The sequence below is a fragment of the Caretta caretta genome, chromosome 2, assembly GCF_965140235.1.
Source record: "Caretta caretta isolate rCarCar2 chromosome 2, rCarCar1.hap1, whole genome shotgun sequence".
Lineage (NCBI taxonomy): Eukaryota > Metazoa > Chordata > Testudines > Cheloniidae > Caretta > Caretta caretta.
Genome location: NC_134207.1, coordinates 203,347,378 through 203,375,375, shown reverse-complemented (window position 1 = coordinate 203,375,375; position 27,998 = coordinate 203,347,378). Strand labels below are relative to the sequence as shown.

The 27,998-nt window shown below is 37.0% G+C and overlaps 1 protein-coding gene and 1 long non-coding RNA gene across 9 annotated transcripts in view; one reads left to right on the top strand and one right to left on the bottom strand.

The window, feature by feature from the left end:
• Positions 1-27,998, bottom strand: part of SATB1 (SATB homeobox 1) — a 108,757-nt gene that overhangs the window by 74,823 nt on the left and 5,936 nt on the right. For 2 of the 8 annotated variants that reach the window (XM_048838544.2, XM_048838542.2), the window contains exons 2-5: positions 10,393-10,628; positions 6,387-6,563; positions 5,611-5,737; positions 4,755-4,878 (exon numbers count right to left, since the gene is read on the bottom strand). In XM_048838544.2, the coding sequence (XP_048694501.1) occupies positions 4,755-4,878; positions 5,611-5,737; positions 6,387-6,563; positions 10,393-10,603 (639 nt within the window). In that variant the 5' untranslated portion in view covers positions 10,604-10,628. Of the gene's footprint in view, positions 1-4,754; positions 4,879-5,610; positions 5,738-6,386; positions 6,564-6,812; positions 6,837-7,453; positions 7,630-9,243; positions 9,406-10,392; positions 10,629-13,182; positions 13,253-13,343; positions 14,562-27,998 lie in introns of those variants that run through there. The other 6 variants (XM_048838543.2, XM_048838541.2, XM_048838545.2 and 3 more) reach the window with 6 other exon arrangements.
• Positions 15,105-18,158, top strand: LOC142071166 (uncharacterized). The gene is made up of 2 exons (XR_012667198.1): positions 15,105-15,189; positions 16,035-18,158. It is a non-coding gene; the product is annotated as an uncharacterized LOC142071166 (long non-coding RNA).

Genomic DNA, 27,998 nt, shown 5'->3' with positions numbered 1-27,998 from the left:
CTATTTAATGCATTTCCTAGTCATTGCAGTCCCAGATCCTGCAAAATGATCTGGGTAAGCAGAGCTTGGCACCTGTGCCAAGCCCTGCTAACCCTGCATGGACACAGGGGTCTGCCCACGTGGAACAGTTTGCAGGTACTGGGCCTGATATTTGAACAAAAGGGAAATGTGTTTTTATATACACATATTATGTTTGTGTAAAGTATATACAATATGTATAGGCACAATACAGGACAGTGATATAGTAGAAAGGTTTGATCAAAATGCATTTGGGACAACTGCATTAATCCCAGTAGTGAAGCTATTAAAACCCTTTGTACCATTCTGCATATGCCACATATTTTACAAAAATACAACTTTGGAAATGCTTCCAAATTTGTGTGGGTTTGTTTTTCCTTTTTGTTTGTTTTTGTTTCCTTGCACCTAAAAAGTCAGTCAGTCTCAGTTCCAGGAGAGAAACTAGAAAGGTTTCTGTGAAAAAAAGAAAAAGAAAAAAAAAAAAACCCATGTAAACAATACATGTCCTAAATAATATTACCATGTATAAAAATATCATGACACATGAAGAGATCCCAGATGCTTCCAAAGCTAGAAGCAAGTGCAGCTTGTTCACTGCAAAACTGGTAATTCCCTTTTTCTAATGATATAAAGCTCCTTTATTAAAAACCTGAAAGGCTGTGAGATATCAGGCCTTAAATCTAACATGGATACCAGGACTGGATATTGCCTATCCTGATCTGTAGGCCCGTGTAATCTGAAGGTCTGGGAAACAGAGAAGACAATTCCATGTTTGGAAAAAACAGAAGCACTCTCTCTTTTCCCTAACTATTTCTATAGCTGGTTGATATAACAACATAATTCAAAAGGGCAACGGTTGGTGACTGTTTGAATAGTTTCAGAGGTTTAAAATGCTAGTAGTAGTCCCAGAGGAAACTGATTAGTTGGCAGGGCTCAGGTAAGGTGATTGGGGTGCATGACAAAATGTCCTTTGTCACATAGCCATTGCTGCTATGGGTGGGTGCTTTGTACAGAAACATTTTCAAAGTCATGTTCAAATACTAATCGCTGTAAACACCTCTATTGGGTAGGAAATTAATTATCCCCATCACACAAAAGGAAAACTAAACTAAATGTAAGTGACATGCTCAAATACCCAACACCACACAATGAGAGTCGCAAAACTATTGAGAGAACTCAGGAGTTCCTGTTTCCCAGATCTAGACTCAGGCCACTAGCCCATGTCACCACTCTAATATATCAGCTTATATGAGAAAGAAAACGGGGGTGGCGAGTGAAAAAGTTATGAAAGCCTGGTAAGTCAAACATGAAAAGTTTCTTGCATAGCATCTACATATTCTGCTAGTCTGTGGTAATTAGAGAGATGAGGTGACTGAGCTAACATCTTTAACTGGACCAGCCTTTGTTGGTGAAAGACTCTTCAAGCTTGTCTGTCTCACCAACAAAAGCTGGTCCCCCAAAAAAAAAAAAAAAAAAAAAAAAAAAAGTTCTCATCCACCTTGCCTTTTTAACATCTTGGGATCAACACAGCTACAACTCTGGATAGTCTAGGATAGTGACATTCACTAACCTAGGGAACAGCACGCAAACATCCAGTGGCTTGCAATTCACCATCTGAAATTAGTAGCTATTCTTTCCGCTTGCCTGCTTGAGGCCAGAATTTGAGAACAATCTCTGAACTCTTACGTTTTTAATTGAATGGTAATTTAGGCTCACATACTAGCTCCAAACCACCCACAGGACGTGATTTATGTCAATGAAAATTCCTTACAATCAAGGCCAGCATAGTAAGTGAAACTTGGCCTTAGGGAAGTGGGGAAAAACAGGAGTAAGGCACAACATTCTCAAAAACAAGACAGTTACAGTAACCTTGGAAGAGAGATGCATTCCACCCTTTTCACTAAAACAGCAGTGTTACAATGGCGTTTTGCTAGAGAAATGCAGGAGGAAGGTATGAAGAAGCAAGAAGACAACACGTTATACCTAGATGCCCTGAGACACCAATTGTAGCAAATGATCAAGAAAATCAATGGCAAAATAGAAAAAAAAGATAGTAAAAGGAGGAGGAAGAGAGTCAAGAAATAGAGCCTAATAATTTAGGGTCAAACTGCTTCACAAATACAGTTTACATTTGCCTACAGATCATCAACAGTCCATAACTACATCAACATTTTCCTACAAAATATAGTTGGTTTGCTTTTGCAGCAGAGAACTGTTAGTATTCTGAATGAAATTATATGCAAACACTCATGATCAACTGACTGAAGTAAACAAGTTTTAGTTAGGGACATCACTCTTTCTAGCTTTCCACTCAAACGATACATTGGCAATGCTGCACATACACAAAACCACTTTACATACCGTATGAAAAACTCTTCCATACCGATGCAAAAAGGGTATTGGTAAGGATAGTTTGACAGACAAAAATCTGACTATCCTTGGGTTATTTTTCTGTTTTTAATAAACTAGATGACTGTGTTAAGAAGTTATAGTTAGGTGTCTATATCTAGCTGATCCCAGGAGAGAGGATGTCTCTAAGCTTTTTAACGCACTCTTATTTCTGATCTCTAGACTGCAAATGCATCTGTTTCAGAGCACTCCCAATTAATTTAAGAAACACAGTTAATGTCCCAATATTGCTCATAAACCAGTGTCTCCCACATGAGAGTAATATACAATTAATTATATCTGTCTGAACATTTAAACCATTTTTTGATAATTTAAGGAGAGATGGGCAGGTCAAAGTTTTTAGATACCATGATCCAAAGAGAAAAGGAGTACTTGTGGCACCTTAGAGACTAACCAATTTATTTGAGCATTATGCTCAAATAAATTGGTTAGTCTCTAAGGTGCCACAAGTACTCCTTTTCTTTTTGCGAATACAGACTAACACGGCTGTTCCTCTGAAACATGATCCAAAGCTTACTCAAAGGAATGGAAAGATTCACATGGAATTTTAAAAGCGCAGATCCGAACTCCATTAAAGCTGATTTTTTTCCAGATTCATATTTTTTAAACTTTATAATGGAATAAAAAAAACGGATTGTTTTCAATCTTTGCAACCCAAACATTGCACCACTGAGCTAGAGCAAGAGGTAATGAAATAAAATCTGCTATAAAACAAAACTAGCAGACATCTCTTACCCCAAGCTGAAAGAAACGCAAACATTAAAAGATCATAAGGAAAGTTAAGGTTTTGCAATTCTTTGTTTTAATAATTCCAACTGTTATTGTTGTGGACTTATATTTTAAATAGGATTTGTTTTACATGGCATTATCCCTTTAAATCACTGTTACTCAGGGACACTGAATTTGCTACATTATTTAGTTGAAGGAAGTATTTCTATACAGTTTTCCACCAAAATGTTAATGTTGAATCTAAAGATATTCCTTTCTAAGTCTGCTTTACTCTACATTATATTGTTGCATCATATGTACATATGTGGACAAGTTGCAACAAGACAATATGCCAAAATATGCCAATTTAAATTAAATCTTGTCTCCAGACAATTTACTTGCTTTCTATCGGTATCAAATAAAAAAATAAAGCTGGTGAACCAAAGTGGAGCGAATCCTAAATTATCTGCAGTCTCCATGACCCGTCAGTGCAAGAACGCGCATGCTTGTACAGTAGGTATGAACAAGATAATTTTGCAAACATATTACTAGAATGGTTTGCAACCAGTGAAGATAATTTTGATTATTTCCACTCTGAAAATTCCTGTATCAGAACCATATCATTGAAGACAATCTAACCACAGGAAAAATAGTGATGGGAAAACAGTCTTAGCTAATATGTATATCTAGCAGATATATAATATCCTGTCTAAATAAACTAAGGGCCCTGCTTCTGAAAGACTCCAGTATTGTGAGAAAGGGAAGTAAATACTTTTTAAAATAATCTGACTTCCTTTCTCCCCCACCATGACCAGTATCACTGATTTATAAACAGAATTTCTGTCTGAAGTCAACTTCAGCACAGCAAAATACATTTGAAAAATCTGAAGGGAGAAATAAATCCGTTGTTCCTACCTCATCATCACTGGGCACAATACAGTAAAGAAAAATAAATTCTCCTTCAAGACAATTTAAATCAATGACAAAAGAACAACGTAAAGCAGCCTCATGGTAAGAAGCAGTTCAGTGTTTAGCAATGGGTAATATACGATTTCATCCTTGTTAGATGTATTTTGGTTAGTTCTAATAAAGGACTGATTTTCTTTTGGTTGTTTGTAATGACAACACATCATCTAAGGAGCTTCATTCTTTTTTTCCCCTCCACTCATTCAGTACGGTAAATAGACTGTCTAGTTTTATGAATTAGCATTTAAAACTGGTGTGGGTTATGCAACAAGCATTCAATTTCCGTAGTACTTTTGACAGCAGTAAGTAAAGAGCCTTTTAATAACTTCAACACGTGCTTGAAAAAAGTAGTTACATGAAAGCAGTTCAAAGCCTGAAGACAAAAACCAGTAAAAATCCAGTTTGGTATGAGACAGTTCTAGTGCACCTAGTGCAGTGTAAACTGCCTTTCACATTTTCCCCAAGGGCAAATACTGTAAGACTATATCTGAAATGAATCAAGCATATTTAAAAAGATCACAAATTGGTGAAATGAATGTGTATTTTTGGCAGATTCACTTCAGATACTACTTGCTACAGTCTATAGAAATCTCTAATCTCACATCAGTGTCGCCTACAGTGCTTCATTATTTGTTACATGTTATGCTAAGTACCTGTGAAAGGGGACATTCCTTGGCCAATGAACTCTGGTTCATATCCTTCAGTAAGTCCTTGAGAGCATTTCTTACTGTTGTGTGAGACCACTGTTCAGGAGGCAAGTCTTCTAGTTTAGGGCAACTATTTGAGACATAGATTAGAAAAGGGATTATTACAAGATTGCATCCTGCTGCAGAACATTCCTTTAAGACAGACAGATTTCATTTTGCGCATCAAGCAGATGCATCTGGAGATTGCTCTCGGTCTCCTGATTGTTCCGATTAGTTAATTACTTTATACAACACATCTGCTGTATTGATGCATGAATTATACATCAGCTGCATGTGGCGACTATTTTTTCATGTTACTTCTACCTTCCTGCTCTGATGCGCTTGGTAAAACAATTTAAGGTGTAATGCTTTCTCACAACTGATCATGAAAAGCATTAATATATTAACCAACCATTTTTTTCTTTTTTTGTTACTGTGAAATTTAAGAACCTAGACAGCAACAATAAGTGTGAGCAAGTCATTCTTTTACAAAATGCACACAGATGGTACTGTTCATGATATGCAAAAATATTTTTCTCTTAAGTAAACTTTATGTAAAATGCCTTCTTGTAATGCATCATTTAATTGACTAAAATGCAATATACTTTTAATGAGATATCCAGAGAAATGTGTATCAGAGCTATACGCATGAAAGTTTTCTACAACAGCATGCTGTAACTTAAAATTATAACCACCAAAAAGGAATGCAGATAAGCTTTTAAACTTTGAGCACACAGCACAGTGGGAATCAAATACAAGCTATATTAACCCTAACAGTGGACAAATAGCAGTCCATGTCCTAGGACTGGTATGTGTGACTCACCTGTGTAACTGGATTTTCAGTGTGACCACATGATACACATCTTGCAGCATGTCTGCTACTGTAGCATCAGGGGCATCTGTCACATAGGAGAGTGGAACTGGATTCCACTTCCCAACCTGGATTAGCCCTGTGCCAGACAGAGAAATTATTTAATAAATGCACCTTACAAGGCTTTGAAAAATACCTGTGATTTTAAGCAGTGCCACTGTCCTGGATTCCATGCTCATTTATTTGAAGACCAGCACAAAAAAACCCTGCAAGTTAGCTCTCCATGCTATGAAATTATGTAAATGCATTACAGTAAATGATTAAAAATACCTTCCGAATATACTCTCAAGTTTCTCAGAGTTCAATAAGACAATCAATCATTCATACACATTATATAGGATTTTATAATGCAAGACCTCAGTACTAAAAATACTTCACAATCCACAAAACCCATCAGTAACAGAATAAAAGAAACAGAGCTAGATATTTAGTCATAAACGCAAGTTGACTCTCAACAGTCCATCTGCTCAAATATGCTTTACACTTCCTTGTGGATCCTCAGTGGAGCAGATTATTAAGGTCAATAAGCATACTAATGATTCAGTTGAAGTCATTTTTTTAAAATTATAATCTACCTCAACATTCCATGAGCAAAGCATATGCTAACTAAATAAAAATACATTAAGCAAAAATTTAAAAAGAAACAATAATAATTGCACTGCATTCCTGAAAAATTTTCTACAGTTTCCCCCATAAAGTAAACAGTACAGTTTAGCAATCATATTTACCTTTCGCTTGGGCAGCAGAGCTATGAGAATATCCAAGTGATAGCAATGCCATTTCAATCAGTTGGTTGAATAGCATGTCCTTCCTTACCAACACAAATTCTGCATGCTCCTCCTTACAGTCATACTCAATGGAATTTTCATAATGTTCTACTACACAAAAAACTGGAAGCATAGTTCCTATTAAAAAAAGTAAAATATACAGTATTAACTGGTGTTATTGTAGGGATAAGGAAGAAATCTACAGCGTTACATGGCTAAAAGCCTTATAAACTGGCAGATGAATATCTAGGGGTATTCTGTATTTATGAAAAACACCACTCCCTCCCCACACAAAAAAAGAGTTATTTAAAATAAATATTTCCATAAAAGGTATGAATGCAAATATAACCCTACTACTACTTCATCTGCTACAGAACAGAGAATTACCTGCCTGCAGAAATAAATAATAAGGCTGACAGGAGAGAAGTAAGTTGGTTGTCTCTGTCCTGTCTGAAATGTTGTGAGTAGCATGCAGCGTGAGAACCTAAATACATACTGCAGATGTCTTCAGAGTAAGCCATTTTAATGGCATCTACATAATGTTGTTCATTAACGTTAAAACTTTCCTAATTGTGCCAAAAATATTCAACTACCTTTGATTTAAAAATTTCACCTTTGGTCTTTTGTTAAACCTCCATGCTAATAAACTGTACAAGAAAACAAAGCAAAACTTACTGCTAACTGATGCTGTATTCATTTTCTGGATGTAACCAGACCACTACTAAACTGCAATTCCAAGACTTGTATCTTTAAGAAACAGTAATAATAATTTTAATCCAGTTTTAAATTTACCTGCAGTTGACACATTTTTTGTCATATGTATTTTGCTACTTCACACCATATATTTCTACACTTACTGTAGATATCATTTGTATGCCCAAAAGTCATTTTCTTGTTTTTGTTACTAATTTTTTTTTTGGGGGGGAGGGGGGTTTGAAGACAAAATGTTTCCCCACATCTTTTGCTTAATTCAGTGCAATCTACTAGACCATGACCAGAAGATTAACAGAGAGCCCAGCAACACTTACTGCTGGGAAGAAGCATTCTTCTGGAAGTCAGAATTGTGGATTTCTTTAAAACTGTATTTATTTTATACAAAATAGCAGGGTACTACAAAAAGACCTTGGAACTGCAGCCCCAATCCTGTTCTTAGTGAAGTCAATAGCAAAATTCCCATTGGCTTGAGACGTGCAGAATCAGGCTCCTTAATGACAGGAAGCAAAAGGGTTAAAAAGCAGATGCACAAGAACTGGCTTATGGCAGATTGCCAGCAGGGTATCATTTTTAGTATAAATGATGACAAGGGTTACTTTAACAGGGCACCCAGGATCTCCAATTAGTCCTGCAATGTTAATGCCTCTGTGAGCACTGCCCTCTAGACTTATAGGGTATGTCTACACTGCAATTAAACAACCACGGCTGGCCCATGTCAGCTGGCTTTCTAACCTGCAAAGGTGTATAAAAGATACTATAATTGAAAAAATAATGTATTGCTGATGATATATGCTTTAAAACCCCTTTGTTCATTTGTACTCCTCTCTGTAACAAAAGATTATAATAAAAAGATAATATGCTTAAAAGGTATTACACACACACACACACACACATCTGCAATAAGCTGTTCACCAGAGAGTCAGTCTCTGGGAAACAAATCCCTTCAGGCTCATTTGGAAAAGCTCACAAACTCAGTCCGGTTTGCCCAATAGGCTCAGCATGAAAGACAAGACAAAATGCTTGCCAATATTTATGTAGTTGGGGGAGGGGAGGAGGGGTTCTGTTCTTGTTTTTAAATCACAGAATAGGACAAGTCAGGAAGACCAGAGCAAAAATAGCATATGTAAACTGGCAATTTCTTCACTGGTTTTAATTGCACTTTGGAGAGAGAGAGAGAGATTTCCAAAAACAGAAAAACCCCACACAAACTTCACTTGGGAGTGGGTTTTCCCCAGCTCTCACAGTTCAAGTTTGACCTGATAGAAAGTTTCACTGTTAAATATCTGAAGGCAAAATCTACATCAAGCTTTATTTTCATGTGAAATACATAACTCTGTTTCAAAAACAACAAAGGCAGGGAGTGAAATACTGCATTTGGTTTCTTAATTTCCCCCCTCCCCCCTACCTCCAGTAGGCTACAAAAATTAGACTATAAACACACATGCACTGATATTTCATTTTATGTACAAATGTCCCATAAGTTACAGCACTCCTAAAAATGTGCTACTTGAAACAAAACAGTAGGACCTCTTGACCAGATTTCGATGCAAGTTGTAGATATCAAAGGTGTATCCTGGTAGTGTGACACAGGTATCATCTGAATACAAATCAAGCTGCTAAACCTTCTAGCGACTGTCACTTATGTCCTTCTGCTAATTGAAAAACATTATGCAGAAGAGCACAATCTTAGCTGGCTGATCACTCTTGCTAGTATTTGGCAAGAAATTCAAGTGCAGCAACTTTATAACCTTCTAATATTAAAGGGGAGAGCACTGGTCAGTGCTAAAAAAACAACATGATTTAGACCTGAAGGCAGCGTTAGAGCTTTTGCTGAAGGTTTATGAGTCTATGTAAACAGCACGTCTGCCATAAGGAGCAGTGAAGTCTGTAGAATCCTTGTCTAAAACTGTCCTGGCATTAAAGTTTGCTGTGCAAATATCACATAATACCAGAGACAGCTGAAATCTCCTATTTAGGAATTTATGGAACTTATATGTTTGCAGGCGTCAGAAAGTCCTTTTTATATAGCCCCAGTGCTTCACAGTACAATATTAATGCACTCTGTTTGAAAAGCCATAATAAATTATATTTTTAATGCTCTTACCCTGGCTTTCTTAAGATGCATACATTCTTGGCAAACAATCAATAAATAGGGTAATCATGAGCAGAGGCCAAAGAATTTGCTGAAGTGCTGTTTTTCCATTTTAATAGATAAAGATCTAACAATACGGACTGCTGTGTCTGTTCATTTCAGGATCAATATATTCTTTGTTTTCGCCAAACCGAGGAAAAAATAAATGATTGTATGATAAATGTTACGCATCAGACACAATGAAATTCCACTGCCTTCTAACATTACGTGTTTAATGGTGTTGGCTGCATTTTACACTTTGCTTAGCAAATGCAGGAAAAATCTGAATTATAAACATATAGCAATTATACTGAGAAAAAGTAGAGGTAATTTTAAAACAAATGCCAAACACATACAGCATGTTTTGATTTAAATTAGCAAGTCTGTAGTACACAGTCAAAAAGATATATTTTGATATACAAGATTAATATATTATGGTGAATTTTGAAGTATTTTAATACAAACAAAAGCCACACACCCCCCAATCAAGGATTCTAAATGTGCCTTTTCCTTGTGAGAATGCCTAATTACAGCAAACCAGCCACTAAAAAAATATGATGCCCAAGATGTTCATTGTTCAATAATGAATTGTACTTAAGAAAATAAACTGTAAAGATTGACATCATAAATGACTTTTCCAGTGTGATACCTAAAGATTTAAAAACTTTCTTCAAACAACTTGCAACTGTTAATGAAATCCTGTTGACTTTTCCAAGCTTGGATTATCACTAAGAGCAAAGGCAAGAATTAGGTTTTTAGGATTTTGTGTACCTTTCTACATATTTCAGTGCTGCTTCGCAAAACAAACTAATCAGAGAGTTTATTACATTAACTGTCTTTCAGTGAAGAATCTGGTCTAATGAGGACAACTAAAATTAAGACAGTCTTTACCTTAACAAAAATAAGACTCCACCCTGGAAAGCAAGATGCTCCACCCAAACATGAAGCATACATTTCCCAAATGTGATGTACATCAGAAATGGGAATAAAATATTTTTAGAATGGTGATTCAGCACTGAAATATAAATGAAGTCTGTGAAAAGTATGTTTCCCGACCTAAATGGCAATGCATATATTAATATAATTAATATTTCTCCGATGCAGAATTATTAAAAGTGTTACCTTTTCTAATATTTGTTTTCATCAGGTGTCCAGAGTGTTTTAAAGGCACTCCTTGCATTTTAGTTCCTGTACTTCCAAGTCTTCCTCTTCCTAATGGGCTCCCATTCTGTTCCAAGCGCGCAATTTTGGCTGGTGGACCCTTCGGATCGCTTACATTGTTAGACATTTCTGAATGTTCTTTCCCCTGAGTTGCCTCGTTCAAATGATCCATACTCAGTCCCGCCTCTAAAGATCACCTGCCATGATTTAAAAAAATATATATATGTTGTACAAGTGTGCGTATGTGTATGTAGACAGTTAACACATGTACAGGGATACATATGTATTGTAAGCTCGCAATTAATAAGTAAATGAATATTTTAAAATAAGAGAAGATGGCTTAAAAACAGTAATACATTTATCCTCAGAATATGTTCCCATTCTCCAAAGATTGAACGATTTGGTGAAAAAAATGCCACCTACAGAACACAAACAATGATGTGCAGCCTAGGTAGTCATATTCTATCTTGAATTCTTAAGAATGAGAATTAAATAGGTGAAGGTGATTACTAAGTTACATACTCCAATCTATCCAATGCTACAAACCTCACAAGTGTTTGTTGTAAATTATGAATGCTTTTATTTAAACACAACCACCATGAAAGTGCTTTCTCTCTCCTAGTTAATAAATGCAACTACAACAATGAAACTTTAGGTAAACATGCAACAGATTTATTAGCAACACGAAATATTGTGCATTTAGATCTTTTTCCTAGAAATATGAACCTCAATTGCCTTGTAATTTCTGATCAGGTGGGGTTTTGTTTGTTGGTTTTGCATTCTTCCAGGCTGTTTTATATTACAAATTATCAACTTTTGAAAACTTAAAATATACATATGAAAATTAAGATGTAATCAAGTTTTAAATGTTAGGTCAAATATGGGATCTTTTAAAAAGTCAAAACAAACTAAAAGAAGATTGAAACATCTCTAAATATCACAAGGGTCTCATGTTGAAAAACCACAATTCCTGTGGAACTTCAGAAACCCTCCAACACAGAGACACCCCTGCCAGTGTAAAATTGTGTTGATACAGGTATCTGAAGTAAAAAAATAGAAGTAAATTTCAACAATATCAAATTAAGAAAATGGGTATTTTAGCACGTTTGTATTTCTTTTCAAAAACTTGTTTTTTAAAAACAAACACATTCCAGCTAAATGACTGGATCATTAAAATCCCTAGACTAAAACACAGAGTAAGTTTGTGATTTTAGTTAAATACATACATACGTACACACACACACACATACAGAGAGAAACCTATTTTATCAACTATAAAATAATCAGTTACTGAAAATAGATACTTATCTGGTAGTGGTTTTATTCTGGATTACCATTCTAGTTATATTAGGGTCTACCACCTTTTTCTGAGTGAGAAAGGTATGGTCACGCTGTCAATTATATTATGTATATAATATAATCACAAAGAACAGGTGACTAGACATTCATTTATGAACTAGTATTTACATTACTGAGTACAAACACTAACACTAGGGGAGTCATATTTAGAAAGACTTGCATGAATCTGATAATTGCTACTTTCTTTCAGTTACCTAGTAATTCAACGCATTTTGTACATTTTTCATTGCAAAGCTATTTAGGTCTGGATTTCTTGGGAGATATCATATATTACAAAGATAATTCTGTAAACAATTTATCCTGTTTGAACACAGGCTGCTTCATCCTACATAGCCAAGAAAAAGAATCTGTGTTAATCTGGATGTTTACTAGCAACCTAAAGAATGCAGACTGAATAACTGTAAAGTTTAGAAAATAATGGTTATTTATCCTTAAGCTGTAGGGTGACATGCTGAGAACCGATGGTTTACCATTGATCGTGGTCCCATCTGTTTTTGGTTATGAGTCTCATTAAACAATAAATGTGACTATTTTAACCACTTTTTTTTTTTAAAAATCAAGGTTACTTTATCATTACATTAACTGCAGTCTAACCAAAAACTGCAGACTCAAATCATTGATATCTACCAATGTTTCCTTACAACGCTGCTTTATTATAAAGCTGCTATTCTGAAACTAAATTCTTGAGAATAAGAGGATTCACTTAAAAAAAGGCTTACAGAAGAAAATCCCTGTCACTTCTGGCACAACTTAAAAAGTACATTACAACTCCAAGATTATTGCTACAAAAAAGTATCCAGTCATCATGAATAGAATAGTACATCATATACAATGATAGATCATAATCTAGTTAGTGTACGGATTGCTACCAAAACACCAAATAGGTCATTCTAATTTGGCCTTAGAATACCCACCCATAGGCATCCTTTAATCACTTAGTCATCTTGTAAAAAGCTTTACATTACAAAGCAAAATTACATGCACATAAAACACCTAATTTACTCATTTCAACTCCATGCCCAAGGCTAAAGTTCACTGAAACCTCAGTTTGGAATAGCGATGAGCAAGGATCAGCATGGCCTGCCCAGAATGACAGCACTTTGGAGTAACTATTATCTCTACAGATGCAGGCAGAGAGTTGATTCGGGTTTCATATTTAGACCTCCTTTACACTAGCTACAAGTTTCCATCCTAGACATTATATAAGGTCTCAGTTTCAACGTACCGTTTCAAAAAGATCACACATGGACACACCAACTAATTTCTTAATTAATTCATTGTAATAGTCCCTGTAATCAGTATTATTTTATTTCTTTAACTCCTCATGAATTAGCCCCCTCCCCTTTTCATCTTCCCTCCTCTTCCCGCTCCCCAATAAAACCCCATAATCACATTTGAAACGGGCGCTGCTCTTATCCATTCCATATGGCTGTCAGAATCCAGGCCAAGCTTTCACTGTGACCTTTTAAAGAGACAAAGAAGCAAAGTACTATCTAGAAACAGAAACACTGCAGTTTTCTGAGTGAAATTAGCAAAACCGACCCGAAACTCACCACTTCAAAACTTGACAGCATATAAATAACAAAAACAAAGGAGGTTTCCTTTGCAGCCCGAGCTCTTGAAGAGGAAGAAGTTCAAGACTGATGTTGTCTAAGTCCTTAAAAAAAAAAAAACAAAAAAAAAACCTAACCCCCCCCAAAAAAACAAAACAAAAACCACCCTACACTCCCCCCCTCCAAAAGCCAGCAGTCCTGAAGGCTACTTCCCCTGAAATTCTATTATTTTCCTTTTTTTTGTTTTGTTTTGTTATTTTCCTCTATGCAGGGGAGGGGCAAAAATAAATGGCGAGAAACAGAGTAGCCATGAGCAAAAACGGCAATGGACAAAAATATTAAATATCTTTTAGGAAAGCAGTTTTCAAGGTTTTGAAAGGGAAGAAGGAAGTGAATCTCAAAATTGAACAGATAAGTGTAATGCTAAAAATAAATTTGAAAAACGAAAGTAGTAGATTTAAATGGAGGGGGTGACTTGAGTCTAGCTATTCTTTCAAAAATAATATCAATGCGGACAAGAGCAAGTGGGGGGTGGAAAGAGAGGAAGCTTTTCTATCCAGGGTGAAGAGCAGAAAGTCTACTTCTAGGCTGTCACTTATACTATTATTCTCCAACAAGCATACAGAAGAACAGCGCGCACACAAAAATCAATCTGCTCCTCTCCCCCCAAAACCACTAACAGCCCCCAAACTTTCTGCATGAATTTGTAGTGGGGGTGGGGGGGGTGTAGAGAAAACAGCAGGAAAAGGCACTAAAATGCCACTTTTAATTTCGCCTTCCCGGTCCGTTCAAAGAAAACACACAACAAAATAAAGAGAGGACCTGTCTCTTCTCATTTACCCGGGGCTGTTGCGAGAGCGAGAGAGGAGGAGGAGGAAGGAAACGCACACACAACAAGACACTACCACCACCAAAAGTAGAGAGATTTCACTCCCACCGAGTCCACCAACGAGTGTGTGTGATTATTTCAAAATAAAAATGAACAAAAGAGTGATTAAAAAAAAAAAAACCCGGACAACTCCACGGAGAGTTACTGCAAATGGCAAAGGAAAAACTGGAAAAACAAAGGTTGCAAAGAATAAAAAAAATAAAAAATCCTGGCTTTGATGCTTGTTTCCCCCTGGCTCGCTATTTATTTAGGCCGGTTTGGTGGCTGTGGCTGGATGTTACATGTGTGTGTGTGTGTGTGTGTGTGTGTGTGTGTGTGTGTGTGTGTGTGTGTGTGTGTGTGTGTGTGTGTGTGTGTGTGTGTGTGTGTGTGTGTGTGTGTGTGTGTGTGTGTGTGTGTGTGTGTGTGTGTGTGTGTGTGTGTGTGTGTGTGTGTGTGTGTGTGTGTGTCCCCGGACGAAGCTGCTTCGCTTTGCTCCCCCCCCAACCCCCTCTGTGTTTCTGTCCCCATTAAATTATTAGTTGACTCATCACTCCTCCTCCTCCTCCTGCTGCTGCCGCCGCCGCCGTCCCCTGCTCAGAGCCTCCTCTCCTCCAGCGCTTTCTGCTGCTGCCGCCGCCGCGGCGGCGGCGGCTTCTTCTTCCTCCTCCTCATTTTAATACAACAACAACCACCGAGGCCAGCCGGCTTTTTTCAGCCCGAGACAAGGGGGGACGCAGCCTCCCTGCTGCTGCCCGGAGCCCTTCCCCGGCGGCCCCGGATCATCCGACGCGTCCTGAGAGAGAGAGAGAGAAAGTGGCAGAGGCGGAGGAGGAGGAGGAGGAGGAGGCGGCGGCAGTAGACGGAGGGAGGGAGGGAGGATGAGCGGAGGAGGAGGACAGCGAGCAGGGGTGGAAATGGGAACCGGAGCGAGAAGCGGGATGGGGGGGGGGGTTTGGAAACCAGAGACCCAAAGAGGTGAGTGGGGGAGAGGGTTGGGGAAGGGGGGGGGGGGGGAGAAGAGAGGGAAAGTGGTGCGATTTCCGGCCTAGGGCGCGCAGGAATTTGTAATCAGCTTGATTAGGGTGAGACGGCTCTGCGTTGATTAGACACAATAGCCAGAATAAGAGGGGGCCGCGCGCGGCGCAGGCAGAGCGGAGCGGGCGCGCCTGCGAACCACCTTCCTTGCGCAGCAGGAAGGACGCGGAGCGGGGGGAGGCAACCAGATCGGGGGCCGGGGGGGGGGGATTTGAGCAATATCCAGGCAACCTGCCAAGATGTGCGTAATAATGAGCACCCTCCCTCCCCTGCCCTGGTGCCAAGTAGCCAACCCGGGGCGAGGGACGGGACTCCGGGGGATTGCGCACCGGAACCCCGGGGAGAGGGGACGGGGTGGTGCAGGTGAGGCTGCGCCGGCTGCCAAGCCGGTCAGCCGCAGGGGCACCCGCCAGCGGGCGGAGGCTTCGCCAGGGGAAGCGTGCGTAGGGTTGGAGCGTTGAGCAGACCTCGCGAGGGGCGGTAAAGAGGCAGGGTGGAGAGCTGCAGCCTGGAAAGCAGGTGCATGGTGCACACAAGGAGCAGGCAGATAACAAATCAGGCTGGACAGAGTCCAGCGTAGGTGACCCCCTGGGGGGGGGGGGGGACAGGGGACCCTTATTTCTCTGCTACCTCGAGTGAAAAAGCTTTTGTTCCTAACAAGAGCCATGGAACAAATTGTAAATAATAATTAATGAAGTTACTGGCTATATAGTTACTTAAGTTACCAGGCGAGTAAAGGGGAATGCTCTGTCTCTGACTTCTAATATTGCTTCACTTTACTCAAGGTTTTCCCAACCCCTGGAAAAGTGAACAAGAAATATGCTCTTCCCAGAAGTAGTTGCAGTTGGAAGCATACCACAGAAGAAACAGAACTCACCTACCAAGACACCTAACAATGCAAATGGAAAGAAAGATTCTCTTTTATATTATGCGAGATAGAAGAGATGGACAAGCCACACTTTAAAAGACCACAGTACAGAGACAGGAGGTGGGACTAAACAGAGTACCTATTCAAGTTGTACATAGAACCATAGTCACTTGCATGAGAATCTACTACTGTACACTTTTACAGCAAGGATGATGGTGATGGACATATGTAACAAAATAAGAAATAGACATAATTAAACAACCCTGTATCACAGATATTATAATAAAATTACAATACATTGAAATAATATAACCCTCATCAAAAAGCAATGCAATACAGTTGTAGCTATCTAAAGTCTATAAAATAGGGTCCAAAGCCCACCCAGTGAAATGCAAAGAATAGCAAACTACTGAAACTGTTAAAGTATTCACAAAATAAATGGGTATATGTAAAGCTAAATAGATAATTTTCCCATGATTCATTGGGGGAAGACCATACTGACTTGATAGACTTGAAAGCAACAAGTTTGCACAAGCTATGAGAGAACAGGAAAATTAAGCTCATTTATTGATAAAGTGCACAAGTTTAGACACACTGTAAAAGAAAGAAAAGCTATATTAGAAGCAGAAGAAAAAGTTTAATTGATGCATGAAAATATGTACCCAAATTGGAGAAACAGTACTTCAGGATAACAACTTGGGGGGAAAAAATGTATTAAAAAAGAGGCAGAGAAGCTGTAATAACTCTAAGTTTACTTTTTAAAGTAGGCAACAGGGAGTTAATAACATAAAATGCAAACTACAATAATATAATTTCTGAACAAAGAAAATACAAATCGATAAATGCTGTGAAGAGTAAAAGGTATCACCACATATACGTTACTATAACAAAAGCAAAGCATGAAACGTAGGTAAGCTGACATCTACTGAAATAAGTGCAAGCAACATACAGGGCATGCAGGAAAAGAAAATGATAATAGGATGAAATACATAAAATATTTATCATATTCAGCAATGCACAAAATAGATTATAATCACAGAAGCAGAGAAATGCAATGCTTGAAAATGAATGTATTATATAATATTCAAAGATGTGAAAGTGGAATACTTGTGAAACACAAAGTTGTACACATTGTATGTGTTTCATAAGGTTATTAAAATTATTACTGAGTGCATACTGGAAAAAAAAGGAAAACAACAAGAATCATGCTTTACAAAGAAAAAAGAGAAAATGCAGATGATACTTTCTGTAATAGATGATCAAGGGATAACTATCTTTTCCCACCAGATAGAATGTTTTGGGTAAAGATTTCATCTTTGAATGACTAAATAAAATTCAAACTAACACTTTAAAAATCTAATTTAAATAGTTGAACCTAAACTTTGAGGAAATAGTGGAGAACATCTACACTGGATTAGTTCTCACCTTTTCAAAATAGCCTTTGTGGCACTAAAGTTTAGGAGATGAAAAAAGACTGACCACTGGAGTAGACTAAAGAAAAGAGTAAGATGCTGAAAAATGAGATAACTTCAAGTGACATCACATGTATCTGTTGCTTGCATATGATCAAGAATAAGGAAAGTGCAGAACTTAGGGAAAGAGAGGTGTAGTTTAATACATAGCTATTAAAAATTCTTGGAACAAGGATTATGGCTATAACACCTTGTAAATTGATCACCAGATAATATTAAGACAAAATTAAAATCTGTTTTACATTTGCCTCAGTATTACAATACATATATGAAAAAGAACTTAAAATGCTCAAGTTAAAAAAATAAAAAGTGATTCATCCTAAAGCACCAAGAGTAAATTAAAAGATTGGGGAGATAAAAATCTGATAATATTTGAGCACAGAGGCCTAAATGATATTGTTATGGACACTTACAAACACTGACAAATACTCTGTTAATTATATGATCATGCATATGCGTCTTGGGCTTGAGATAAATTGTTATGAAAAATAACTGCTGTGAAATTGCATATATGTACATATACCCTATAAACGCCACACCACACTAATAAATTTCATTATTGTATATCACCTACCCCTGTTAACGCACTTATTGCGTATGATGGGATAACATGGTTTTGGTAATTAAATATTCATGGTAAATAGGCCCAATGGCCTGTGATGGGTTTTTAGATGGGGTAAGATCCAAGTTACCCGGGAAGGAATTTTCTGTAGTATCTGGCTGATGAATCTTGCCCATATGCTCAGGGTTTAGCTGATCGCCATATTTGGGGTCGGGAAGGAATTTTCCTCCAGGGCAGATTGGAAGGCCCTGGAGGTTTTTCGCCTTCCTCTGTAGCATGGGGCACGGGTCACTTGCTGGAGGATTCTCTGCTCCTTGAGGTCTTCAAACTACAATTTGGGGACTTCAATAGCACAGATATAGATGTGAGGTCTTTTTTAGGAGTGGTGGGTGAAGTTCTGTGGCCTGCATTGTGCAGGAGGTCAGACTAGATGATCATAATGGTCCCTTCTGGCCTAAATATCTATGAATCTATGAATTGCAGGCTCTGAACATTGACTAATGTAAAACTTTGCTTAGAATGGAAAGCAAAAATTGATAGTTATTCCTATATTTGCATATCTGAATAATTAAATTTCTCATCAATAATAGCAAACTCAGTTGAAATTTTATTTCACTGGTTTATGATACTGATATCAGATTTTTGTAGTGAAAGGCAAAAAATGCTAACATTTTGTAAAAATGTGTAATTGTAGACTGACCATTATGCCAATAGATGCTCAAGTATATCAACTTTTTAATATTATAATGTCCCAGTGGAGGATGTTATTTTTATTTATTAAAAGGAAAGAGATAAATAGATAAAGAAACAGAAGATATGTAAATACCCTGGAATGTATGCAGTCAATAGTTTAAATATCTGATAATGGCACTTTTCCAAATTAGTTGCATGTCAAGTGAAGCCAAATACTTATATTAAAGCTGCCTCATTATAGTAATCAGAAGTAAATATTTTGAATTAGACTGTGTCTTCCCAAAACTGTATATGGACACAAAGAAAGTTTGTATCCAGTTTTTGAACTCGGGGAGGAGGTGACTCGCTAGGTATCAGTCAGTGCCTCTGTCAGTATCTGGGTTACAGAACGAATGCCTGTAGGGTGGAGCGTTGCCACAGTGCTTTCTAAGGACTCTGTTCTGATCTTCTCGTGTTCAGAGTAAGTTTGTATATCTCTGGACATTGTGGGTCAAAGCTGGGAAGTTGGTAGGATGGCTGGTGTTTAAAGCAAACAGGAGAAGACCTGGAAGCATCTCAAAACTGGCACTAGAGACTAGAGACTGCACATTTAGTTTCATCAGATTTTTGTCCAGATCTGGATGTGGTTGGATTTTCCACCTTTGCATTTCTGACAACTATCAGGCTACTAGTGTGACTCAAGTAATGGCCTGTGTTGGAAGTGGTGCAGAGAGGCTGCACTGCAGCAGGCATCTGTAGGGAAATTCTGGCTGGTTCCCAGAGTGTTACATCAGAATGGCAGCTCCTCTGTTTCAAGAGGTGAAGTGTCCACTCTTCCATGCTTGGTCAGTTCTGCTGCTCAGTGTGGGGAGAGAGAATACTAAGTCCTGGCTTTCAGGAAGCTAGCATCCATGGTCACTAGAAGGGAGCAGTGGCTCCCCTCTTGCAGAAGCTTGTACTTAATGCTGCTCAGAGGTAAAGGGAGCATGGGGTGGGAAGGTCCTTGCACTTCCCTTCACACTGCCCCTTGTGCCCCTGTGCAGAGCTGGGCAACAGTCAAGTCGAGGCATATTTTATACCTTTATTTAACACGTGCCCAAGTCTGGCGGTTTAATGCAGAGTGGACTTTCTAGTTACTTCTCCACTGGACGTAACCCTGAATTGCATATTAGAAATGATCACTCACTGTCTGAAACTACAGTCCAAATAGCGTACCTAACCTGACTGTCACAAGCACAGATTACATATCATACGTGTGATCAATACATATGGCAACATTTTGGAGTTAGAGTTGCAGCATTTGGTGACATCTCTCTCAATGAAGTGAAAAGTGTATACTAAACTTGCATTTTGATCAAAATCTGTCCCAGTCTGGGCAGTGTGTCTGTCAAAAAGTAAGAGCGCTATGGGTTTCGTTTCACCGAGAAGCATACCACAAAATGCTGCTGTCCCGTCTCATTTTTATGTGTTCTTTCACATGATGGTCTGAAAGTTACATAAAATGAATATTTAACTTAACTACAGTTTAATACAGACTAATGTAATTGCTTATTAATTGAAGTAAATTATCCTTACCATATCTGTCAGAGGTAAAACTACATATGATGCACTCATTAGTTTATGGACTCAGAATCCCCAAGAAAATATCAGGTATCTACATAATGTCCCACAGTGCTGTATTTTACATTTGGATGTCTCAGTTAGCTTACAGTGTAGAAAATCACATACAGGCAGACATCTCCCTATCGACTACATATCTAAGGAGGCTTGTGTTTATTCCTGCAAATGTTTTCTGCAATATATTTCATTCAAGAAATGTTCTTTTGATAAAATGGATAAGATTATGCAAATGCAGTTTAGGGCTAAAACAAGCTCTTTTTAGCCATACCATCATCCCTTTCCAAATATGCACTAGATAGGTATGTTTCTGTTTTAACTGTGATAATTGTATGATTGGGGAAAACACATACTTTAGTTGATATGACCTGGCTGATCATTTAGGTTTTCCTCTAGCTGCCACGAGTCACACCGAGGCAAATTACTGGGAGAAAATTATGGTATAAGTACAACAAAAATATTACATGTTGATAATATTAAGAGTAGGGATTGAATGGCTAAAGAGATTGATAATATAGAGTCTTTCACCTTTAGGTTGCCAATCCAAATCCAACTTGGTTGCAATGTTAATGGACAGGTGTCCACATCACAAAAACCATCACAACAGTTAGTACTAATTGCCAGTCTTGTTGGCAGTCTCAAGCAGAGAAATCTTGGACTGAATGGGGACATGGAAACTACACACCTTAAAAGTGGTCCCACGAGGAGATGATGCTCTTTGTTGGAGCAGTGTGGGAAAGCTTACCTTGCTGCTGCCCAATCTGTACCCGTTGTGTAGACAAACAGAGTTCATTCCCTAAGTCAGTATAGCTACTTTCACAAACACTAATATATATATAAGAATGTTTTTATGGCATTGGGTTTGCAAAGGGTGAACCACATTTTAAAAGACAGCCCCATAGATTATCTCTTCTCTCATTCATGATTGCACAGACCACCTTCCCACCAATTCACACTCATAACTTCCCTGTGGCAACTACAGTAATTGCTTACATGGAAATCTGTAATAAGAAATTATTTAATATATTCTTTTAATGCAATTTAGAAGCTGGAAGCAAAGAGGAAAGCCAACATTATATGATCTGCCAATTCTTCTAGCTCGCAAACAAGTGTTCCACAGATCACCAGTAGCCCTCAGGTCACAGTTTGAAAGGCTCTGGTTTAAGGTAGCATTTTCAAAATACATCTGTGGGAAAAATACTTAATGTTGAGGGGTGCTCTCTGTTAAAACTCTGATTTTCCCAGACACTAGATAATTAGTAGGCAAGGGATGGGGGCAGAGGGTTGGAATTGCAAACAATTATGTCAAAGGACTTGGCTAATAAGCAGTGTTATTATAGGGACATGTTCAAGAGGCACCTGTATTCATTTTTGGAGCTTGTTGGGATGCTGAAAACATTGTACTGAATATTATAGAAGAGCTTAATATTACAGATGTAAGTGACTAACGGCAAACAAAAAAATTCTAAGATCTTTTTATTTACTGAAGTCAGAGTTAAACTGATATTTCCAAACTACTTTGCAACACAGTCGAGTGTTGTTTTTTCAGACAAACTACTGAATTTCTTTCTTGATCTTAAGTAAACATTGAGCTAATAAAGAAAGAGGCTTCCAAGCAACACAGAAGTTTAATCCAACACTTTTGAGTAGAAATGAGATTTTCACACAGTCCAAGCAAAGCTGCATATTACAATGCAAAACAGCCCCTGCCATTGCAGTTATCACTACACAAGGACCATTCAAGTACTATTAGCAAGACTTTTGATGCTTACTCTGATGAGTTCCAACAGCAGAAATTTGGTATGCAATAGCCTGCTTCATCAGCAGGACAAAACAATCATTCTTTTTTCAGCTCTTACAGTACTAATAATTCACTTCCTCAAAAATCTACTGATAATTCTTGTGGGCTGGAAACAGGGAAGAGTTTAGGTTTAAGAAAATGGTTAGAACTGATTGATGACTTGAACTATGTCAAACTTTCATTATGAAACCCAAAACCACATGCAATGTCCTGGTTTCAAATTTCGTTAACTCACAACTCTGCCCAGGTTCTGCCACACTTTTTCTAAGGTTCAAAAAGGTTAAGTGAAACAGCATACCTAATTTTGACCCAAATGTGGACAGGGGTCAATACTGGATTGGATCTAAAAACCCTGCAAAATATGTGGTTTTGGGACAAACAAAGTGAAACTTGGGGGGTTGTGCTGAATTTGCTTTGAATTTTGGAGTTTGCTCCAATCCAGAGCTCAGAAGATCCCACAAAAACAAAATTTGAAGAAAAAAAGTTCACAGAAAATGAAATAGTTTTGCAAAGCTCCACTGGCAAACTAACAATGACCACACACCATACCTAGCAATATGGATGTGCTAAAATAAAGGGTATTCTAGCATATCCAGTGCCACTATAATACATTTCATTTGTAGAAGCACACAGGAACATGATACAAAAGCAATCAAGCAACTTAACACTAAAGCAAACAACCTCAAAATGTTACTTTCTATCCCTGTTAACTTCCAGAACACACTGGAATATTTGACTTAGTTGAATAAAAACCAGAAAGAATAACTATAATAATGGAATCAGAATACTAGGTCAATAATCAAAGAAACAAGGTTTTAGAATACTTTTAATGTTCTACCTCACCAATTTAGTGCTTCCTAGTTCCTGGTAACAATTATAGCATAGCCTTTGTTGAGTAATTAATTCAGGTAATGAATACCTGACCTGAACAGAAATTCATCTGAGTGAGTAATTAGAGATGGGATCCCACCAAAAAATGGGTAATTTTTAGGATCCTTGGTTAGAAGTCAGGTATAGATGGGACATTTATATGTACTTAAGGCCTCAGCACAAGAAAAGATATGAATAAAACATATTCCCCTAAGTGTAGTACAATACAATACAGTAATATAATATTTTGGGGAAATGAATTTATATTTTAGTTGATATCTTTACAGTTCTTTGAAGAAATGGGGGGTAAACTGCTGTGTGTGCATGAACTTTCGCCATCAAGCATCATTGTTATAAAATTAATATTCATTTGATTATTTCTTTTCAGTGTCAATGTTCAATTCCTTCTATAGTACACAGTGATATATAGCATTTGTTTTCTGTTCAGCTTTTTAAAATCTTCATGATTTTTCCCACTTATAAAGATAGTTAGCACCTTCATTAGAAGTTGTGAAATATGTTACTCAAGAAAGATACAGAGGGTACTTTTTGTGTTATCTTCCAGTTCATTATAATTTTTTAAGTATATAGATGCGGAATTTCCCTGTGCCATACCTGAGAGATGTGCAGTTTCAAATGTGGGTGGAACCAGGTAAGGAAAGATGCTTTTTCATTTGGACATAACCTTTCAAACAATATAAGATTGGTGTAAATTACTGCAGGCACAGAGAAATAACTTCAGTACCAAGTTACCCCTGTTTTACATAGCTTTTTATTAGGATGTGGGAGGAATATGGATATGGGAGGAATATGACTTCTGTGTCACCCAGTACATTGCACAGTGTAGAATATAGAATATTTGTTTCTGAAATACAGATCATCTTCATATACAAGCACACACCAATGTACTACCATCAGTAAACTGTGCTTTAAAACAATAGTCACTCAACACCAAAATTTAAGTTTCCTTTTATATCATTTTTTGTTAAAAATAGCTTTTAGGGGAAAAGCACACAATATTTTTCCATTCTTTCAATTGCTACCATTTTGTTGCCATTGTCAGAATGCAGTAAAGGGTTATGTCTTTTCTGTTTTATTTAGATGTGTGTAAATCTTTCCATGCACAAGAGGAATGTTACCTGCAGTCCATATTGGACTTTTCAAAATAAGGAATAAAAAGAATCTGCTGTACTATCAAATGAGTGAAAGAAATTTAATTAACACCTCTGAACTGTATGCCTATTTAACTATCATAACAATATGCGTGTTTGTGTATGTATATATACATACACAAACACTGCTAGATTCTGTCCTTTTGAACCTATGTCACCTTACTGAAGGCCATGGGTATAGATGAAGGCAGAATTTGGCTTATTCAATTTAACATATCATCTTGACACACAATTTTAAGATTAAATGACAGTGTGTAATTTATTACTATTTAAAATGCTAGTTTCATGAGAGGATAATTTAACCCCAGAGTCAGTGCAGAAACCCCTGCAGTCAAACAAATTAAGAACAATAAGTTAAGAACAGGAAAAAATGAGTTTATGCTAAGAAAAAATACAAAGATGCATGAAAAGCAGTATGCTATGTTTAACTATACATAAGAGACAGGTGTCACAAAAACAAACAAAAAAAATCATGAAGTCAAAGAGAAACTTTAACTCACCAATTTCCATCTGTTAAATCTGAATCTATGCATAATTGATTATCCATGACTGGTAAGTTCTTCTTTTCCTAGCCTAACATTCCACTAAAGTAAACAGTTTTTGAAAAACAGTAAGGACAGAATAAAGATTTTTTTTAAATGAAAAATTACATATCAGTTAATGATATAGCTGACCTGTGTTTGAGAATTTTAATCACGTGAATATTAAATATTAATAACCTAATATGTTATTGTTACAGTATGGTTACAAGCTTCTCCATGCTTAAGGAAAGAGGAAAAAGTAGGAATATATAACGGGGAGGGGGGAAGAGAGAAGATACAGAAAGATGAGAAGCAGAGTCATAAGGAAAATGTGTCAACAATAAACAAGAGGAAATGAGAAAGAAGGAAAAGATGAAGGTGGAAACTAATCTCTGTGTGTCATTATGACTGCCAGAGTACTGGCAAAGCAGCAGCATCCTTTTATTTCAATTTTAATCATTTCTGAATTTTAATACCCTGTTCCTTTTGTAATTCTCCTGGCATTCCCCATATGCATCCATCCCAGCCAAAACACCAGTGTAAATTAAATGGCACACAACCACACTACTCATGTAGCTTTCCAAAAAGAACCAATCTGGTGACCAAAAGCAGAAAAGGTATGTCTACCTTGTGTCCCTGTGGATGGGTAGCCAATTAACTGACTTAATGTTCCCCACTTTCTTTAATTTTGAAAAGAAATGCAGTGGTTAAGTAACCTAGTAATACAGAATCATTGAATAAATAAATAAATAAAGCAAGCCAGTAGTAATACAATAATCAGTGACCATCAGGGCCTGGAAAAATGAGTTTGCTCTCACTGGCACTAAGGAGCATCACATGATTATTTAATTACAGCTCTAATTTTTGTCTCGTGGATGGCAACATATCAACAATTAATAGGGCAAATAGAGGAGACTGCATTTTTAAAGAGACAGAACCTATAAAATACTGCTTGGAAATTCAGTATGTCAAACAGTAAAATGCTGCTTGAGGAATGTCTTTGTGTCACACAAATAGCTGTTTAACTATGTAACACATATATTAAAAATATCAACTCTGCTAGTATAACTTTATTAGGTGGTATCTGAAAGCATTTTTCAGAATAGTCAAAAATAATAAGCCTGTTTCTCACAGGATAAATCACCCAAAAGCAGCATTTAATGGAATCACAAGTCCAATAAATGAAAATATTGTTATAAAATGAACACATCCTTTATTTTAAAAAAGTACTACAGTATTCTGCAGTAATTATAGTCAGGATTATAGTCTTCTGTAAGCCAAATTAAATATTACATCTGCAGTGGGACAGAATGACTTCAATAGGAGAATTTCTTTCATAGAGTACTGAATTAGGTTCAATAGCAATACTGCCATGGCTGGGTCTATTCATGAAAAATGCTGTACCGTTGGTCTTGTTTTTAATCATAAAAAACATATCTGTTATCTAAGCACCCACTTTTGCTCTCAGTTACACATGTACAGTTCCCATTATGCCTGATCCTGTAAGTAATCTCAGTGCAAAACAACCATTGGCAACTATGCTGAGTTCTGTATATGGAACACTTACATTATTATGATCACAGTAATCAGTGTAACCTGGACACACACTGGAGGGGGAAAACTAGCACTAGGTAAATATATTATTTTGCTTATGATGGTCATTTTCTATAGCATCTGGCAGTCCAAATCACTGGTCACAAATATTTATTATATAGAATGTATTTCAGACAATAATAGTAGTTAAGAGCTAATGCTGGAAAAGAAGATTCTAAATGTCATGTCATATACGTTAAAAAAAACAAAAAAACACCTACCGTACTAGAATTAAATTATTTTTATAGTCTGGCTACTCAATATGCAATGAAGATATATATATTTTTTAAGTTCTAAAAAAATGCCTGTAAGGATATTTGATTTGAATGGGCAAAGATATATATGAATTGTTTCCATGTACAAGACTGGGAAAGAAAATAAAACTGGTAAAAAACAATTTTTAAGTATTACTTAAATAAAAGAAAGTGTTCATAAAAAGAAATGAAATGACCTGTTCCTACAGAAAAATTTGTGAAGTTGAGTTGTTTTGACTGAAGTCTTGAAAATTCTGGATTGAAGATCTGAATCTATAATCTTAAAAGAAGGTTGGCAAGCAAGAGCCTGCATTTAAGAGTATCTATCATTCTCTTTATGCGATATGTAATGTACAGATAACATGTCTCACAAAGACTGTAATTAAATGTCTAGTGCACTAGTAATGCTAATAAGCATACAGTATTTATATTACAATGAATCCTTAAACTAAAACTGTCATTTTAAAACTTTTAAGATATTTTTAATTGTTCTTGGAACCTTTTATACCAATCAAGAAAAACCCACCTATGAACAAAAACATTCATAGTTAAAATAAACTTTCCACTATTATTCCCCATATACAAATCTATTGGTTTAAATTTTAATTACAAACCTTTTAAACTCAAGTTGAAATTTCACTTGTTTTTGTTTGCTGTTGCTATTTGCTGCATACATGTGTGTATATATACATACACTAGTACTGCATGAAATACTATATATAGAGAATTTGAAATATTGAAATGTATTCTGTTCAAAACTTATTTTTCATTGTAAGTGGTTTCATTTATCTGGCCATCAAGAACAGACAAATTCAATATACACTAGTTACTGATGGGCATATGAAAGATACTCTAAACTGTAAGTAAAATCTTTCAGTCTGGGTCCCAGAACAACATCACTGCTTTGCACTTATACAGTCTAATGTTTTTCATCCAAATATACCAGAGTGCTATGCAAATAGAAACAACGTAACTAAGTAAGCCTTACAACACCCGTCGGACAGGTAGGGAAAATAAGGCAGATGATGCGCAGTAAGAACCTTATTTGGAAAAATGCTGAGCACCTATAATTTCCAGTGATTTCAGCTGAAGTTGTGAGCGCTCAGTTCATGTGAAAATCAGGCCCTAATAGTGGCATTTTCAAAAGCACCTAGGTACGTAACTCCCATTGTCTAGGCACTGTAAGTGATTTGTCCAAGGACACACTTTGAGTCAGTAGCAGAGATGTGAACAGAACCCAGGAATCTTGACATCCATTCTGCCACTCTGTCTACCAGGAAAGGATTAAGGGGTAATCCTTAAAATATGGTCCCCATAGCCAGATATGTCCCCACTGCTGCAGTGACA